Source organism: Lontra canadensis, unplaced genomic scaffold, assembly GCF_010015895.1.
Source record: "Lontra canadensis isolate GAN:19392208 unplaced genomic scaffold, GSC_riverotter_1.0 scaffold72, whole genome shotgun sequence".
Lineage (NCBI taxonomy): Eukaryota > Metazoa > Chordata > Mammalia > Carnivora > Mustelidae > Lontra > Lontra canadensis.
Genome location: NW_022631066.1, coordinates 10,673,020 through 10,693,160, shown reverse-complemented (window position 1 = coordinate 10,693,160; position 20,141 = coordinate 10,673,020). Strand labels below are relative to the sequence as shown.

Sequence of the window (20,141 nt, the reverse complement as noted above, 5' to 3'; positions counted from 1 at the left end):
AAACCTGAAAATACAGGCGGTGGGATCTCCTCAGACTCCTTCCTCAGCCACTGACCACTTCACCATGAGCCCACTTAGCTTTGAAGTCCTCCGTGGCCGCTGGGGGCGGTGGAGGTGGGGTGGGGTGGGGTTGTGGGGGGCGATCTCCACTCTGCGGGAGATCCCGCCCTCTGGGGCTCAGAGGTGGCTGGCCTGGAGTCAGGTTGCCAGCTTCTGATCTGTGCCCTTGGGTGAATCTCCTCACTTCCCTGTGCCTCTTCTTCCTCCCAGGGGAAACAGGGCTAAAAAGTAGTATTCACCTCTAGGTGCTGGGAAGATTCAGCTACACAACTTACAGAAAGCGCTCAGCCCCAACGCCGTCCTTCTCCATGGCTGTTGATGAGCAGACCTGGGGAGATGCCCCAAAGTCTGCATTTGTGCTGCATGAGGGACAGCAGTGTGGGCTTTTCCTTCAAATACCTTCTTCCGGTAGAGGATCTCAGCCCTGGTGGTGTTTGCGAGCCCCTCTCCCCAGGCAGGGGGTGTGTGGGCATTTGGGGTTGGCCAATGAAAGGAAACACTGCAAGCATATGGGGGAACTGGACGCAGTGCAAGGGAGGGACCATCCCACTCAATTAAGAATTGTCCCTGAACAGACATGTCTCTAAAACAGATGTACAAATGGCCAATAAGCATATGAAAAGATGCTGGTTATCACTAATCATTAGGGAAATGCAAATCAAAATCATAATGAGATACTGCCTAACACCCATTAGGACGGCTATTATTTAAAAAAAAAAAAAGTCCAAAAAATAACAAGTGTTGGAGAGGATGTTGAGAAATTGGAAGCTTTACACACTGTTGGTGGGGATATTATGCGGTGCCGTGGAAAAATGTACTGTGGTACTGTGGAAAAGAATATGGCAGCTCCTCAAAAAAATTAAGCATACAATTACCATACAATCCAGCAATTTCACTTTTGGGTATACACCCGAAAAAACTGAAAGCAGGGACTGGAAGAGATATTTACCCATGTTCATGACCCATGTTCATGGGAGCATTATTCACAATAGCCAAAAGGTGCAAGAAACCCAAGTATGCATTGGTAGATGAATGGATAAATAACACACGGTCTCTACGTTCACTGGAGTATTATTCAGTCTCTAAAAGGAAGGGAATTCTGACACACACTACAACGTAGATGAACCCAGACGTGAAATGCCAAGTGAACTATGCCAGTCACAAAAGGGCAAACACTACAGGATCCACGATATGAAGCGCCTAGGGTAGTCTAATTCACAGAGAAAGCAGGAGGGTGGTGGCCAGGGGCTGGGAGGTGTATAGAAGAGGGATTTTGTGTTTACTGAGTGCAGAGTTTCAGTTTTGCGAGAGGAAAAGAGATCTGGAGATGGATGGAGGGGACGGTTATTGTACGAATGCTGTGAAAGCACTCAATATCATGGAACTGTATACTTATCAGTAATTACCATGATAAATTTTATGTGTATTTTAGCACAATTAAAAAATCTGCCCCACCTGAAGTGCCAATAACATCCCTTTGAGAGATAAGTGGTCAGATATGCATGCATTTGGTTATAAGAAGTCCACTCATCCCTTGCATGTAACACCCTGAGCTCCTCACAACATGTACCCTCCTTAATGCTGGTCACCAGTTACCCCACCCCACCTCCCTTCACCCCGGCAACCCTAGTTTGTTTCCTATAGTGAGAGTCTCTTATGGTTTGTCTCCCTCTCTGTTTTCACTAAATTCTATCCCTGAAATTAATAATACACTATACATTACCTAATTGAATTTAAACAAAAAATTAATTAATTAATTGAAAAGAAAGCACTATACATACTACAGAACTAAGGGACATAGAAACAATTTAATAAATGGAGAAATGTTTCATAATTATGAATGGGAAGAGTTCATCTTTTAAAGTTATATATTATCCCTCCCCTTCTGAATTTTTCTCCATCATTCAATACAACTGCAATTAAGTTTTTTGTGTGTTTGTGTTTGTTTTGCTACATCTTTTAGCAAGTGCTCTCACATTTCTAACATTTATCTGGAAGAATAAGCCAAACAGACTTGTGGAAGAAGAAGAAGGAGAAGGAGAAGGAGAAGGAAAAGAAGAGGAGGAGGTCCATTCGTCCTTAGGGGCCCTGTCTATGTGGACTACTGCATCTGCCCTCCCCGTCCATGTTTCCTCTTTGTCTCAACTGCCAGGGAAAGGAGACTCCAAGGAGCCAAAACTTGATGAACTCCTGATGGGATCAGGAGTCCTGTAGTTAAATGGATAGTATTATTTCAGGATGTTCTCATTTATTTATAGCAATCCACTTATAAATGACCTATATTAATCAATAAAATCACACTGGGGCAACAACATGGGATTTCTGGCTTCAAATGATATTCTGGCTTTCAGTGGAAAACTGAACAGGAGGAAAGAGTTCTTACCTTGTAGATACAGGACTTAGCATTCAGAAAGAAGAGCTCGATGGTAGCATTGTCCTTCAGGTATGAGATGCTTTCTATATAGAACCTGAAAGAGAAAAACTGCTAATGAGCCACAGAGGCAGAAACTGATTGAGCTGAAAATCAGCTATTTTCTGAGCTACAGGATTTGACATGAGGACCAGAACTCCTCATCCTAAATGAAAAAGGAAAAGGCATGATCTGTTGTTTGCATACGGTTCCTTTTCAAAAGAAAGCACAGTTTTTCAGGACCCTTTCTAGCACATGAGGACTGCCATGCCTGACAATCTTGTCCAGAGCCAAGAAGCCAGGCCTCCTACCAGAGGGGGTTAAACTCAACCATTGCCTTTCTTTTTCCTAAGCCACGTTCCAATTTTTTTTTTTTTTTGTATGTACAGATGGCACATGGTGCCAATTTTATTTGCAGTTATTATAGTACTCCAACTCATGTTTACAAGTTACACCTTTGCCACAGCCTTGGCTAAATCTTGAACTAGTGCAGAATTTAGCTGCGCCAGCGTGCTGATCTTCGCGTGCTTAGATGTGGCATACTTGTTCTTGATGGTCATGTGCTTTGTAAGCCCACGATTCACCATGACTATATTCTTAGCCAAGTGTTGCATAACACTTAGAAGGGATTCTTCAGTGTATGATAGATAATGCGGTAGAGCGGGTGTCCATTCACCGTTATCAAGAATTTTTCAGTGCTAAGCAAAAAGCTCCTGCTGCAATCTGAGAAGGAGGAAAGTGCACCATATCATAGTCCAACATAGTTAGTTCCATCAGGTATTTGGCCAAAGTATGTTGCTCAACATCAACCTCTCCGATCTTAGATGCTCTCCGACGGAAATGCAGGGGTAGAGGGCGGCCCAGACCAAAATTTAAAGATCTTAGAATCTTCATTTCCATCTGTCTGATTTGGTGCTTAGTGTAAGTGTTGTCAGTTACAAAGGCAAAGTCACCAATTTCTGGAGGGTACATTTCTTCATATTTGCTTGCAATAAACATGGCAGTGACACCAACCAGCTGCAGCATCTTCTTGGGCACACAATTATTCTGCATGAACCGATCAATAATGGAACAGTCATGTACATGGTCTCCTGAAGTAACCTGAACTTCATCTGAACCTGTACTAGCCAGTCAATAAGGACAGCTCTCATGTTTCCAGTGACTTCACGACCCAGTAGGTATTTTGGTCTGATGGCTTGCTCTTCCTCAAATTGTCTCAGATAAGCATAAATATCTTTCACATATTCACTACAAAGGTTTGGATCAGCTCCATCTTCGGCATCCACATCAATCACTGCAAGAATTACATCAGAGAATGCCTGACACAGAAATTCTTCTGCAGGGGCACATCCAGATGTTTCCATTGGGCTTGGAGAGGGAGTATCAACCAAAATAGGCTCAGGCGAAAGTTTTTCTTCTTTAACGGGCTCAGGTTCTGGCTCAGGTTCTGGCACAGGCTCGGGTGCCTTCTCCAGAGGTTTAGGTAGTTTTTTAGCAATAACTTTTCCAGGAACCAAAGTTTTTGCTTCCTTTTTCAGAGGCAATTTGGCCTGTGGTTGTTCGCTGACTTTGTTACCAATGTCTCCGAGGGCTGTTCTCGGCCTCAGCCCGGGCTTAGAGGCCGCAATCGTGGCCAGAGGCACGCGCTTTGTGCCTGCCATGCTGATCTTTGCCTTATTTTCCACATTAACTTTTGCGTTCCTGGTGACCCGGAGTGCCATGGCTTCTTCTTCACCAGGCAGCAGCTCAGTGGGGAGAAGCAGAGCACGGGAGTCACCAACCAGCCGGGGACCTGAACCCCGCGCAGCTCAACAGCCATTCCTCTGCAGCACGCCGGACCCACATTCCAATTTTTAATAATATTATTTGATTTTCATACATTGCTTTTTTGGTCCTAATCATTGTTGAGTTGGATTTCTTGAGGATAATTTCTCCTGCTCAATTGAAGAAGGGGGCTGTATTTCTCTTTGAAATGGTTACAACGTTATTTTCCCAAAGGTGGCGAGGTGCGATTTGATTTCTGCGAATCCCGAGAGCTATGGTAGTGTTCTTAGGCTGTGATATTAATGCATATTAAGCCAAACGAGAATTGGATTTTTATCCAGATGGAGCTTATAGATTTCTTTCACGATGAAACATGCTGAAATTATTTACGTTTACATTTAATGCACCTTTTTATGCATCGACTTTGGAGTTTATTAAATCACATAATCAGATTAGGCACTTGTACTTGTCTAGGGGGACCAGCCGCGTGCAGGGAGGGGTGATGGAAGGCAGAGCCTTGCCGGGGAACAGGCTCTGAGTGGGGCCTCTGTGTACCTGCCACCCGGAAACTGGGGCTATGCCAAGGTGGTGGCGGCAGGTGTGATGGGAAAACAAGGGCTATGTTCTTCTAGAACAGTGTTACAATATGATGGAAAGAATCCTGGGGAGGAAGTCAAGAGGCCAGTGATCTGGTCCCAGTTCCATATGATTTAGGGCAAATCACTTCATCTCTCTGGGCTTCTGTTTTCCACACTGTAGAAGACGACCGCGGGATCCGGTCGGTCAGTGGATCTCCACCTGAGAAGTCTACTGCTTTCAAATATTAGAAACTCATTCAGATGAAAACGACAATCACAACAGCAAAAACAACAAACCAGTATTTCATGAGGCTAGCAAAACACACCCCTAGGCAAGGACAAGCCCACAGCCCACCAGTTTGCAACCTCTTGTCTGCAGACAAATAATGTTTTCGGTCATTTTTCATGTGTGTGTATGTGTGTGTGTGTGTGTGTGTGTGCACGCGCAGAGGCTGCTGTGATGAGTATCACACAGATTCATTTAAATTTGTGAGTGAATCCACAGTAACTTCAGATACCAGCAGATATTTTCAATCAACAGGTATTAATACAATCACCACCATGTGAGAGTCTACAGAATGTTTGGAAATTACAGTATGGCCCTCATCCTTGCAAAGCTTGGGAATGAGTAGGATCCTTAGTGGACCCCTGCCACCCGCTCTCTCCCTGCAAGAAAAAAAAAAAAAAAAAAGCAAGCACTGCCCTCCTGCTTTTTGGAGCAGGTGTTTTAGGTCATGGAGGTTCCGTAAAGGGTCTACAATGGTCCCTCTTATAGCACAGTGGTCCCGAAGGAACCGCAAAGTGGTACAACTTCCTCGTCTCTACAAGTGGAGACTTGAAATGCAGTAGCAGGATGCTTGGGTGGCTTAGTTGGTTAAGAGACTGCCTTGGGCTCAGGTCGTGATCCTGAGTCCCAGGATCGAGTCCCACATATATCGGTCTCCCTGCTGAACGGGGAGTCGGCTTCTCCCTCTGACCCTCCCCACCTAATGCTCGCTCTCGCGCTCCCATTCTGTCTCCCAATAAATAAATAAATAAAAATCTTAAAAAGAAATGCAGTAGCAAGCTCTAAGTCTTGAAGCAAAGTAAGTTAAATTGGATTTAGTAATTAATCCACATTTGTTGTGAAGGATTTTTAACTGGGAGTAGTCAGAATAGCAAAATCGGAAGGAAGGAAGGAAGGATGGAAAGGGAGACGGAGGGGGAGGGAAGGGAGAGCACGGAGTGAGGGAGGCTGACTTGCAGGCGTGACTCATTCTAGATGAATCTTGCTTTGCACCTTTGTTCAAGCTACTGCTCTTGACCCAGAAACCACCATCCTCCATGCCCCAAGCCACTCCTGCTCCCTTCTGCCCTCACTCAGGAACACCATGTTTCCTGGACTCCGCTGATGGCCCCAGGGAAAAGCGCTTCTCCTGGGCTCTTCCTCTGCTTGCTGTGCTGTCCCAGGGTCCTGCACTTTCCCGTTCCCTGGGGCATCTTCTTTCTAGGCTTTGGTGAGGCCAAATCCCATTCATTTTTGTATCTCCACCACTAATACAGCACTTGGCACACACGTGGGCTTAGCAAGTGTCTGGGAGGGAAAGACTCTGTTTGTCAGCTTCTGCAGGAGGGGGAGGAGCTCAGTGATCTCCGGATGTCCTGAAATTCCCGGTCAGGGGCTCATATTCTTCATCCGGGCCCTGTCCCCCTGCCCTTCCCTCACTGTCAACATGGAAAGTTGCACAAGCAGGCAATGATCCCCTCGAATCTTAAAGCCAGAACAGCAGAAGTTTCTGGAGTTTGACCGTGAGTGACCTCAGTTCTACAATAATCACTCTGAGTCTAAATCTGTTGAGTCTGAAATCATGTAATTTTCAATGTAATGCCTTGTGTCTTTTCTGCATTTGTTTTGATTCTTGAGAATTAAGGAGTGAAGACGTTCACTACTCTTGCCATCCATTTTCTCCTCAATAGGAGGAGGAAACATAACACCCCCCCACCCTCGCCAGAACTGAAGTTGGAAAGGACAGAGCAGGTTCTGTTCTCTGCGACAGCATTCATGTCCCCCGAGTTCCACGGGGTCTGGCTTGACACGAAGCAGGAATGTAGAGAAAATAACCTAATCTGAGAAGAGGAAAAATAAACCATCTCCTCTTGACAGAAACTGAGAAGCAGGTTCCTGTTAACCTTTATCGCCGAGAAGCAGCCTGGAAAACAGTGAGAGCTCCAGGCCTGTCATATTATTATTCTGTAACCCTGGATATTTAACTCATCTTGAACTTTCCATCTGCACTAGGGAACTTGTGAGTCAAAATGCCCAGAGGAAAACAGACCTCAGACATCTCAATCCACACACTGAGGCTCAGGGCAAACTAGGGGAGCACCAGGGAGAAGAAACTTCTGGAGAAGTAGGAAACACTGATGGTTCAGTTACAAAATCCGAATTTTTTTTTTTTAAACCGATTCTGTCCTTTTTGATTTTCATGAGAGCTCCTCGTTTTTGCCAGTAGGTGGCGATGTTGCATTTCCTTAACCACCAGTGCGCGGGTTGGGTGGGGGGATCCGGCCGCGCTTCCTCGTAGACCTGGTTCACAAAGAAAATTCCAGGTCTCTGGGTAAAGCCAAGGAACTGAATGCTTTCGTGTAGATTCACAGGGCCTGCACGGACAGTTCCAAGTCTGGCTCTGTATTAACCTTGGGGTTCTGGTGCTGTGACGTTTGGGGCCTTGGTGGCTCTGAAGGGACTGCCCCTCCCAGGGCTGACCAGTTCCTTTAGAGGCCTGAGCTTGCCTTTCCTATGCAGACCAGCCACTGGAGAGCTCACACACCCTTCCTGCTCCTTTGTAGGGCCCTCACACTCCAGGTCAGGGCCTTCCTGCCCTCATCACCCCAGGGCCAGGGCCAGGGCCAGACAACTCTGTACAGCCCCAAAGCCTGCTGAAATTATTCAAAGAAGCCAAGCCTAAACCTGATTACCCTGCCTCACCCATTCCTTCCTGTAGAAACCACAGAACAAAGGCTCTTCCCCACATTTCCCCCCACTCCCTCTGCCTCCTGACCAACCCTTAGTGCGCCCTGGCAGCGCTGCCTGCTGCGGCGTGCCCCCTCCTCCTGCAGACTGTGAGTAGCAAGCTGTCTTTCCAATGGCCATCACCCCCTGATGGGTTGGGAGTACCTGTACCTGAGTAATAATAAAACTTACTTTAAGACGTGTTCTTTGACACATTTAGCAGGACTGAATAGGACAGCTTCCCCCTCTCCCTCGCCCCCCACCGCCCAAAGGGCCAACCTTTGTTCTAGGCCCAGGGCAAACCTGGGTAAGTCTGTTCCCTGAATCGCATCAGCAATGTCACACCCCACCTGGCCCAGATCATGCCATCCTGAGCTCCTGCATCTGACACTCCGAAGCAGGAATAAATATGTGCTGTGCTCCTACATGTTTGGGCCCATAAAATAATCAAGAGGTTCTGCAGCCTTGGGGAGTCTCCTCCCCTTTAACCCACAGATGCCTCGGACAGCAGCAGCTTGAGCGGGTGTCCGGCGCAGGATGTCAGTCAGCTGGCCCCCTCTGGACGGCCTGCTCCTCCTCTTCCCTCTCACATCCACCCCCGGCACTGGGGAATCACCGAATCTTTACAGCAAGTGTTAATTAAATGGACCGCTGATTTCATTTTGTCAGGAACACAAGGGTCACATTCGGAATGCTGACTTAGTAGCAAAAAGGAGGAATGGGAATGAAACGGATATTTGGTGCTGCTGTGAGTTTCTGGGGCTGGATATCTCTGATCTTTAGAATTTCACCAGCTCGAAAAAATCCTCACTGGGGCACCCCATTGAGATCTAGCAAGTTCTGGTTAGCAGGCACCTCATTTTAGGATCCCTGCCTTCGTTGTTACTATGGTGACAGGAAAGAACAACTGTGTCTCAACCAGCCAGGAAAGACACCAACAGTCAGGTCATAAACTTGGCTGTAAAATCCCCACTCCCAGATTAAACCTTCCTGGGATCGCCTCTCCCTCTCTTTCCCTCTCTCTCTCTCTGTCCTAGTGCTCACTTCAGTTTACTGTTGGTGAACGTCAGTTTGAGGAGACAAATCTAATCTCTTTTTTATTTTGCTACAAACAGTGGAGATGATCAGCATTGCAGGGACACTTGGCTGAAGACGATACAACTGAAGCAACAGCCCAGGCATGGAGGGGATCATCCTGAGCACCAACGTGATCCTACAGAAATACACAGAGATTTCCTTGGGAGTGCGGGGAAATTTTTTTTAGAATTTTTCTTGACCTGTTTCTTAAGCTTGCCTGGTGAATACGATCAGAGGGTCATTGTTCTCAGATTTGGGGAGTTTGTCTCCTAGTCCCAGACAGTGGTCTGCAGAGGGATGTGACCTTGCTCACACACTGCTCGCTGGGCTGATCACAGAGCTGCAGGAGGGGAGGCCAGCAGGTGCGGCAGTCAGATCATACCGGACATGCTAAGGAGAACCGCAGTGTAATGATGGGAGGCCAGGAACATTTTGAGGAGGGGAGCACACGAGAATTCTGGAAAGCTACTCAGTGGTAACCTAGAGAAGGCCAGAAGGAGCCATAACCAGGACACTGGTTCGGGGAGAGTCAGAAGTGGGTATAGGACCTATTTAAGACACAAAAGTCAGGAATTAGTGAATGAAGGAAGGCAAGGAGGCAGGGGAGAGAGAGCAGGGGAGTCAAAGTTGACTCCCGAGTTTCTGGCTGGGTGTGTGGCTATGCCAATCACAGAGATAAGGAGGTGCCACAGGAAGAGGAGGAAGTTTGGGGGGCAGAGAGATGAAGACGCCATTGATTCAGGCAGAAGAGGGCAGAGAAGTGCCCATGGAATTTGGGGCCTAGAGACCGCCAGTGACCATGGCGGTGATGGGAGGACAGCCACAAGCTGAGGAGCCAGCGGGATGAGGAGAAAGGAGACAAGGGCAGACCTTTGGTGTGGACATGGGTGGGGGCAAGGAAGCAGTAGCTGAAAGAGGATGCAAGTCAGGGAGGGCATTCACTTTTGTCAGGGTGGGCATTCACTTTTGTCAGGGTAGAAGAGTCATGGTCATGGGGGAAAGAATCCGTGGAGAAGCAGCAGCAGAAAACAGAGAAAGGCGGGAGACTGGAGGCAGGGAGCTCTCGGAGGTGCTGGAAGGGGCTGCACTGGAGTGCGCGTGCACCTGGCTGGCCTCAGACGCTGGGCTAGGGTCGGTCTCCCTCCGAAGGGTGTGCATGTGTGAGTGTGTGGGCACGCGTGCAGCGGGTGGCTAAGGAGGCCACAGGATGGGTGGATACGGTGATGTAAGGGAGCAGGAAGCCGCAGCTCCCTTGGTCCAGCTTTCCTTTTCTCTACAAAATCATAAGCAGTGTCACCTTGGAGCAAAGGAGTGAGCTTCTGGTTTGGAGTCTGTGGCAGGAGCAAAAGCTACCGTGGGCAAGGCAGGGGACCCTGAGCAGGTGCAATGGACAGAAGTGGCTAGAAACACCAATGAACTGTGTGGGCCTTCTTCCCTGGCCCGCCCATAGTCCACAGCTCAGGGACAGAAATAAACAAATATGTGACTGGACTGATCCCATCCCACACGTGTGCGCGCGTGTGTGCGTGTGTGTGTGTGCATGCACGAGAGCCATGGATGCATGGGGCCAGCAGCCAAGGGAGGGGCGGTCCTGGGGAAGGGGTGATTGCAGTGGTACATAACAGGCTTTAGACTGAATCAGCAGCCATAAGGACAGGCAGGGCTAAGAGGACCCCAGAAGTCAGGGAAATGGATGCACAGGTGCACAAGGGTAAGGGTTTGTGTGCTTTGCCCACCCCCCCCCCCACCCCGCTCTACCCTTAGCTCCTAAACCAATGCCCACAACATAGTCAGTGCCTGGCTAATGGGACCATGGAGTCGTCTTTATAGGAGAGGAAAGAGCAAAGTGTAGGGCAGAATGCCTCCCCACTGGTGTTCACCCTGGTCAGGTAAGGGCAAGAGTTTCTCAAGTGGGGCTAATAGCACACACCTCGGCTCCTGAAAGCTGCTGCTTTACCATCTGCGAGGCCCCTTCCTCCACCTACAGAGGTTCCAATCTGCCATCAACCTTTGTAATTGGGGGCTGGCCCCCTGCTAATGGGGTGCACTCCACCAAGGCCACTGGGAGTTCCGTAGGGCTAGATCTGGAATGTCAGGTCTGGGAGGGTTGCTCTCCACACCCTCTCACCCAGTGGGGGTGCAGCCGGGCCACACAATCTCTGCAGATGGACCCCGGTTCTGCAGCCACAGCCGAGTGTGCAATGCAAGAGGGACCAAAGTCAGTAATCCTGACTTGGCCTGTGGCCCCGACACAGTCTCTGAGAAGCAATCAGGGGGTCGCTTTTCACTTGCAGAGAGCGAGGCAGTGTAGTGTAAGGGGGGGGTCTGAAGTTTGGAGTCAGATCTAACTGAACAGAGGTGGTTACTTACTAGCGGTATTGGGAGGAGAATCAGCATGTTGGGCCCTCATCTCCCTCCTTTCTTTTTTTTCTTTTAGATGTTATTTATTTATTTAACAGAGAGAGAGAGAACATGCAGGGGCAGAGGGAGAGAGAAAGGCAGGGTCCAGACTGAGCAGGGAGCCCGATACGGGACTCGATCCCAGGACCCTGGGATCGTGACCTTAACCGGAGTCAGATGATTAACTGGCAGAGCCACCCACGCGTCCCTCATCTCTCTCTCTTTACCTAGGAGTAATAACACGTGATTCGAGGGCTGTGAAGATTTACAATCATTCTGAATAATGGACGGGTGTTTAATAATGGATAGTTCCCTTCCCTCAGACCTTTTTCCTTTTTAGGTAATTATTAAGACTCTGAAGGCTCTGTGATCACTCCCGGTGATACGTGATCTGACTCAGGAGAAGGAAGGGGGAAGGTCCTCTTCAGGCTAAATCATGGGTCAGTGAGGACAGATTCTCAGTCCTCTGTCCCGCCATGCTGAGAATACCGTGCAGCACGACACCAGCCTCAGGCCCTTCGAGGACCTGCTCAGAGGAGAAAGCAGAATTACCTCAATTCAAATTCATGTTATTTAATATATTGGGGTCTTGTTTTTCATCATCGGTTGAATGGAGGGGATAATTCTGCCCCCACTTTCACAGATGTTTCGAATATGCATTACAGCAAGAGAATATACAACTACCAAATAGTAAGCCATGCTGGGATGGCGCCCAAATTTAGCTCCCCAGTGGCACGGGTTTAATATTTCCACTGGATGAATTCCCAACTCTTAGCTTGAGGCAGTCAGCCCTTTCCACGGTCTTTTATTGGGTGCTTTTATTCTCCATTTCCACAAAGGCTAACGGTGCATGTGTTACAGAGATGGAATCTCTAGATGTTTAAACAAAAGGAGGGAGGCTAGGAGCGGCTAGAGATACTGCTTGTAGGCACGCACGTGGGCTGCTGGCTGGGCCGGGGCTGTTCCGGCCACCACGCTCTCATTGAGAAAAGAGAAAGATCAGCGGGCACACGGGGGAATTGCCCAGCCAGATGGGGGCTCCTCAATGGACCCCGGGATCGTCCAAGGTCTGAGTCCTTTATAAAGATAATTCGTCCAGCCATTCCTTTGGAGAAAATAGCCTGAGGGCACCCCTGGAAAGGTACCCAGGTATAAGTTAGGAATTCTGCCCAGGCACCAAGGTAAAAAATGTGTAACTGGCCTACATGCCAGCATCAGCATCCTCTCTTGGAGAAAACAGACACTTGGTGTTTTGCTTCTGTGTTGCACAGCTGGCGGCAAAGTGGGGACTTGGGAGAGTGGGGTCTGGGAGCCAGGCTCTTCTGTGATGGGTGCCAAGGGGACACCCATCCTAGGAGGTGGCGGCAATAGTTCAAGTGACAGATGATGGGGAGACAGGCAGAGAGGGCAGAAGGTGGAAGTAGCCGCAGAGAATTCATGCACCTAAGAATCTGAGGAAGAGGAAAGACTTCAAGTTTGAAGCCTACGGGACTGAATGGATAATGATGTCACAGATTTGAGGAACCACAGAAGGCCTGGAGAGGTCAAGATGCTAAGACTGGCTTTGGAGCTGCAGAGTTAGAGGCACTCAGGTGGGCCAAGACTAGACATAGAAACCCAAGGCTCTGCCGAAAGAGCAGCTTTTGTGATGAGCTACAGAAGGAACTCCACCTGGTGATAATATTCTGCTGGGGTCTGTCCCCAAACGTGGCCCGGGAGAGTTTTTCCCTGGGTGTGTCCTCCCAAGTGCTGGCTGCAGCCACCTAGGAAAATGGGTGGTGGATGGCAGAAGCATTCATTCCTGGTTCTCCATATTGTGAGCATGGGATCTACTTCTGCAGCTCTCCTCATTGTATCTGGCGTCACAGAGAGAAGTCAGGAGCGACTTGGAATGGCCTGCAAATCCTCAGTGACAATCTCAGGGTGACCCAAGCTTTCTTCCAAGGCTCAGTTCCCGAAGCCCACCAGTAACTCAGCTCATAACAGGCCCTTGCAAAAAGCAGCTAATATACAACCAGCCCAGAATCTTCTCTTCTTGATTAATGTTGGTGAAAAGCAGCAGGAAGGAGGGGAGCTCCTGATGTATGGCAAGTGGACTCAGCCACCTTTGATTACAGGTTAATGAAACGCTTAAATTCAACTGAGCCTTGCTGGATGCTGCCACCCCCCCCCCCCCCCGGTGGAATTGTGAACTCTCCTTTACCAGTTACTTTCCCATTTATCTGAGAAAATTGAGCCACCATTAAAGAGACCGTGACATCAAGATCATGCCCATCAGTAATGGAAATGGCTAAGATTAGCTCTGATAGGTTTGCTGCTCTGAAACAAATAAAAAGGGCATTAAATGCAAGTTTAGATCTGCTCCACTAGCAGGGGTGAAGATACATACTCCGGCCTGGGAAATAGACCCTTTAATTCTCAGATAGGCTCTCTGATGCTTTCCATGGTATCAGGATGGCTACGATTAAAACTGCATTCCTGATGATGTTCCCTCGGAAAAACTGATCTATTAATTGTTTGTCCTGTTCTTGAACTTGTTAACATGTATTTCGTAAAGATTTTATTTATTTATTTGAGAGAGAGAGAGAGAGAGAGAGCATGTGTAGGGTAGGGGGACAGGAGGAGAGGAAGAAGCAGGCTTCCTGCTGAGCAGGGAGCCGAATGCAGAACTCAATGCCAAGACCCCCGGATCATGACTGAGACGAAGGCAGACACGTAATTGACTGAGCCACCCAGGTGCCCCACTGAACTTGTTAACATATTTTAAAAAAAGGACAGGGTGTGTGTATTGGGTATGAGTGCTGGTGTCCACTGGAAGACGGAGGCATTCGAGCCTAAATGCCCCTGCAGTTGTGCACATTGACGGTTCTGCACAGACACAGACTGGTGGCTCCAAGAACCAAGGGCTCCAGGAGCTGCTGGATCTGGACGCACAGATCCAGGCTTTGCCTGTGAACCCAAGACATGACCCCCCTCTCTGCCTTGCCAAAACTTTCTGCAAATGAAAGTGTAAGTCTGGCTGACTTCATGTTTGCAAATGTTAACCGCGAGAAGCAAATTATATTCTCTGCAGTCACAAAATAAAACTTCTTATAATAGATTAGTGACCAGAAAATGCACATCGTTTCTGGTATTTTATTACGCCATATCCTCCCTTACTGGGCAACCCCGTGACCTATGGTTTGTTGCTGCACTTCAACTATTCCTATTTGGGATAAGATAAAATAGGCAAATTTCAAGAGGCCAAGTGCCACTTGTGATAAAAGGAAAGAAGACACAGGGTTGCCTGGGTGGCTCAGTAGGTTGAGCACCTGCCTTAAGCTCAGGTCATGATCCCACGATGCTGGAATCGAGGCCTATGTTGGGCTCCCTGCTCAGTGGGGGGTCTGCTTTTCCCTCTATCTCGGCCCCTCCCCTCACTTGTGCTCTTACTCTCTTTCAAATAAATAAAATCTTAAAAAAAAAAAAAAGGAAAGACGACACAGACATTTGTGATGTAGTTCCAAATGACTACCACCACCAATAATAATAATAACCCCAGGGTTTGTGTTACTGTAAGAGACCAAGTTTAGTTTGAGAAATATGCCCCCCAAAAAAGCAAAAAAGGGGGCTCTTAATTCCACCCAAGCGTCCTGTGCAAGAGCACAAACACGCATGTTTGTGCACATACACTGACACACCTTGGACACTCACACCCTCGGATTTCGTCTACTAGGAATGCAGCTCTACCATGACCTCTGTCATTGGCAGTAGATGGCAACAAACTTGATTTCCCTCTCCTTTAATCATGCTGCCCTCCCAGGCCTTTCTTGACAAAGAAGCAGCAGCAGAAGGATGGACATGAGGTATACATACCTGACACAGAAATATAAAACCACCGGTCCGGACTTTTTGGGGAAGTCATGTTCCAATACTCTTCGATCTAGCTGAAGCCAATTTAAGTGTCCCCTGAGGAGAAGAGAGACAGATGGGTTAGGACTCCGGAGTTTGCATCTGTGATGAAGGCATGTGTGCGGCATGTGTGCAGCAGAACGTGCTGGATCACAGATCAATGTGGCCCTCCACCTCACTCCAGTATTTGAAGAACCTCAGGGCATTACCAGGGTGGGGGGGAGGGGGGACACTGAATCAGCGGCAGATACCGTGTGACATGAAGGAGGCGAACGGCAATCAGGAAGTGTGGGGTTCACGACCTGCTATCCACTTCCTAGACTGTGTTCAACTTAAAACGGAATCATTCTCTCTCATCCTGAATTCCCTTATCACCACCTTCCTGGATGCCTTTTTTCCCCGAAGGACGCAAAACCCACTTTAGAAATGTTAGCAATCTTCACAACATCTTGCTGGAAGCAGACGGGGTGAAAAGTGAATCACAGACAGTTTCTCAAAAATTTAAACTTACATGCATCATGGACCCAGACATTCTACGCCTAGATATTTACCTGAGAGGAATGAAAGCTATGTCTGTGCCAAGACTTTTTTACACACAGATGTGCAAAGACACTTTAACAGCTCAAAACTTGGAACAAGCCAAGTGTTTAATCAATGGGGGAATGAGCACGATGTAGTTATAGAGCAGAATACTATGACCCAATAAAGCCAGTAAGCTATTGATACGTACACCCACATGCATGAATCTCAGAGTAATTACTGAGTGAAAGATGCCAGACAAAGAGGACAGTCTGTAGGATTTCATCTATATAAACTGCAGAAGGTGGGGCACCTGGGCGGCTCAGTGGGTTAAGCCTCTGCCTTCAGCTCAGGTCATGCTTGGCAGGGAGCCTGCTTCCCCCTCTCTGCCTGCCTCTCTGCCTACTTGTGATCTCTCTCTGTCAAATAAATAAATAAAATCTTTAAAAAAAAAAAACTGCAGAAGGTGCAAACTGATCTATACTGACAGGGCTCATTGGTGGTTGCCCTGGGGGGGTGGGTGCAAGGGAGGGCTTTCAACGGGGCAAGAGGAAACTTTCGGGAATGTTGGATATGTTCATTATCTTGATGGTTAGTGATGGTTTCATGTGTGTAGACACATGTCAAAACTCATCAAACTGTACTCTTTAACGAGTGTTTATTGTATGTTAATTATACCTCGTCAAAGCTATTTTATTTTTTTTTAAAGATTTTATTTATTTATTTGACAGAGAGAGATCACAAGTAGATGGAGAGGCAGACAGAGAGAGAGAGAGAGAGGGAAGCAGGCTCCCTGCTGAGCAGAGAGCCCGATGCGGGACTCGATCCCAGGACCCTGAGATCATGACCTGAGCTGAAGGCAGCGGCTTAACCCACTGAGCCACCCAGGCGCCCCAACGTCAAAGCTATTTTAAACAGTGAACCACAGAGACCTTTGATACACAAATGGAGTGGCTTGTGTGTTTCTTCCTTCCCTCTCTTCTTTCCTTTTATAAATATTAATTAATCGTTTTCTCAGAGAAAGGGTCTGGAGATGCAGCGGTGTACAAAATAGACACCATCCTGATTCCCCTTGAGCTGATGGTCTTGTAGGGAGACAGACACTCAGCCACTATTCCTGCAATTAATGGCAGGATTACTAATCAGAATGGTATTAGGACCTCACACCTATGGTACAAGGACCATGAGAAATGAGAACACGTAAGGACCTGAGCTGGGGTCTGAGAAGTACTGCCTGGTGTTTGAGATTTGAAGAACAGTAAGAGTTAACTTAGCAAAGAGAGAGGGGCTATGTTCCAAACAGTGTAGCCAGCATGTGCAAAGGCCCTGAGGTATGCCCTGGCATATTGATGTTGTGTGAGTAGAAAGGGATGAGGTTGTAGAGGGCAGGGACCAGCTGCTAGGGCCTGGGAGGCCACGAGTGAGGAGAGTGGTCTTTGCAGAGTGAGGCAGAGCCATGGGATAGGTATGAGGAGAGGGCGTCTATCTTTTCTTCTCCTCTTCTGACCCAGTTTTGGTCCAGGAGCCTGGAGAACTCAGTCCTATAATCACCTTTACTCAGGAAGCTCATGTTGAACAGACACAACTGATCCACGAAGTCTCCTCAGGTGCCCGATGTTGGGTAACATGTTCATAACATATATGCAACATGTGAAAGGCTGGCACTAGCTCTGTGGACAATGGGAGACAAAAGTTGTCTGACTCGCTGCATTAGAATGTCTGCTCCTCCAAGCACATGCTTGCCTCCAACAAATGCAAGACAGAAAACATGCTAGAGGTTTCCATCTCCACTTGAGGGCTCATTCAAGCTGCACCTTTTACACAAAATCTCTCTTTCAGTGAAGCCCACAGCTGTGGCTCTAGAGATGGTATTTGAATCTGCTTCTGAAGAGCATCCACCTGAGGAACTTCTCTTTTTCCTCCTCCTAAGGATCTACATGTAGAGAAACATTTTTTTTTCTATTAACTTTATCTTTCATGTTTGGTTATTCTTCTCTGAATATAGTAAGGATAAAAAATAATGGGAAAAAAAGATTTCTAAATAAAATGACTAGATCACTTTCTTCCAGAAAGGTATGATAAATTCCCATCCAACTAGAAGAATGGGATCTGGAAGCAGAAGACCTCAGTGCCAACTTGGTCTCTGGCTGTACCGGAAATGCTGAGACTGCCCCACAGGGTCATACTGCTTCAGACCTCTGTGCCTGAGCTCATCTCTCTGCCTAGAATGCCCTTCCCTTCCTTCTTTACCGAGTGTAGCCTGGCCCATCCTTCAAGACCTGGCTTTCCTGTATTTCTTCCAGAAAGCGCTCCTTGACTACCTTCCCACACCACAAAGCAGCCTGGGCTGGGTTCCTCTCTGGACCCTCATGGTGCCCACCCCAGGCACACCTGCTCCCATACTCCCACCCCACCATCTGTGGAAGCTCCTCTGTGTATGCTTTCTGTATCCCCAGTAGACCCTTTACATCTGAAAAACAGAGACCTGATTCATAAGGTAAAATGTGTATGTTTGATCAAGTGGAAGGTATTAACACAAATGTTAGCCCTAAGTGCTGGATCGTAAGTTACAGTCACGCTCTTCTTGTCTCTGAAAATGTCCAAAATCTCCCAGAGCCTTTTCTTCGGGTTCAGAAAATCTTGAGAAAACTCGGAACAGCAATCCATCCAATGACTAAGCAGATTTAAATATTAATCTAAATTTTAATATCTTGCCTGACAATAATTTGTGATAAAGGGTCTGTCAGGAAGAACCTTTTTATGATTATCACAAGAGAAATCCACAGTGCAGTCCAATGGCCCAACATTACTGACCACACCAACTGCTTGGGATTCAACCTGGCCTTGGCGGGGGCAGGGGGGTGAAGGTGGGCCATGATCCATTTGGTGAAGAACCTCTAGGTGGGGACATTACATATGAAAGGACACAGACATAGGTGTCCCTTGGATGCCACTCTGTTCAGGGTGCTCTGCCCTACTTCATCCATGTGAGCAGAAGACAACAAGAGGAATAGATTACCTCTCTACAGAATTTCATTTCCTGTTAAAATTTTTTTAAAGATGGGCACCTGGGTGGTACAATAATTTAACTGTCTGACTCTTGGTTTCAGCTTAGGTTGTGATCTCAGGGTCATGAGTTTGAGCCCTGTGTTGGGCTCTGTGCTCAGCATGGAGTCTGCTTGAGTGTCTCCCTCTCCCTCCACCCCTGCAGGAAATCAATCAATCAATCAACCTTTAAAATAAATAAATAAAAATAAAAACAATTTTTTAAAGAATGACAGTTTCATAATATATTTATTTAATTGGAAATTCCTTATTGGCGCCATATTATCAGTTTAGCATTTACCAAGCACTGAAATAGTCAGACACTAAGAACACAATCAGGAAGCAGGAGGCCAGAATCACCCCAGACTGAACAGCCAGCGTCCGAGAAGAATGAATTTCCTTTCTCCACTTCCTCTGCTTGACTCCTGAACCCCCAGCTGAGGGATGTGGGCAATGGCAGGACGCACACCCACGCACAGGGTTCTGACAGCCACGGACAGGTGGACCCCAGAGTCCTGAGGCCCTTGGGCAGAAGGAAGCGGCCCCCTCCATTTCGCTCCATTTTACGTGCCTGCAAAAATCTCTTCACCACAGGCTGCTCACTAAGGCAAAGACCAAAGGGACAAGTGACTCATCCAAGGTCTCTTATGATAACTGCCTTATATTTGGGCAAAAGCTAAGAGATGGATTGAAATGCCAACTGGAAAGTCCAGTACCCTGGAAACTCCAGTACTGTGGGCTTGTTAAAATATTGTCCGCTCCTTGTATGTGGTTCCAAGTCACATTTGTGACAGTTAATGGCACCAAGAGTTCCTCACCGCTTCCTTCCCTGCATCACATCCCACAGTCCCAGCACCAAGACCCTCCTCAAATACTTTTTTTTTCCCTTTAAGTTAGGGTGGGATGGGGAATGAATAGATCAAAGGAGCATTTTCTCTATTCAGTGTAACTAAGAGATGTCTGATAGCTCGGTTTTCATTATTCTCATTGATTTTTCATTTGAGATTTCACCTCGGTGCATTTACCAATAACAAAGCAAAAAATAAAAAAAAAATGCCCCAGCCGACACTCAGAGTATTTGTGTTACTGCTTGACCGATAACTATCTTTAAAGCTGAGCGAGATAACACTCATTTGCTTTATGGTGGCGATAGGTCAAACTGTTGGGCCGGGAATAAATATGCAATTGCTTCCGGGCAGCAGAAATTGGATGCATTTACTTAACAGATTGCTTTTTGCTTCTACATATAATACAAATAGATTTTTGGTTCGAGCGTTGGCACCTTCAATAGAGATGGCCCTAAGGAGAGCTTTGTTTATGGGGAGCTACCAGAGGGTAGAGGCATCTGATAAGCTGCTTGGACCCCTGAGGGAGAACAATATGCTGTGCCTTGTGCCTTTTAGAG

General features: G+C 47.4%; 1 protein-coding gene and 1 pseudogene across 10 annotated transcripts in view; both read right to left on the bottom strand.

The window, feature by feature from the left end:
- FRMD4A (FERM domain containing 4A) overlaps window positions 1-20,141 on the bottom strand; it is a 609,192-nt gene that overhangs the window by 119,322 nt on the left and 469,729 nt on the right. For all 10 annotated transcript variants that reach the window (XM_032880949.1, XM_032880947.1, XM_032880950.1 and 7 more), the window contains 2 exons: window positions 15,137-15,229; window positions 2,444-2,528 (listed from right to left, as the gene is read on the bottom strand). In XM_032880949.1, coding sequence (XP_032736840.1) covers window positions 2,444-2,528; window positions 15,137-15,229 — 178 coding nt within the window. The remainder of the gene's footprint in view (window positions 1-2,443; window positions 2,529-15,136; window positions 15,230-20,141) is intronic.
- LOC116881253 lies at window positions 2,856-4,288 on the bottom strand (annotated as a pseudogene).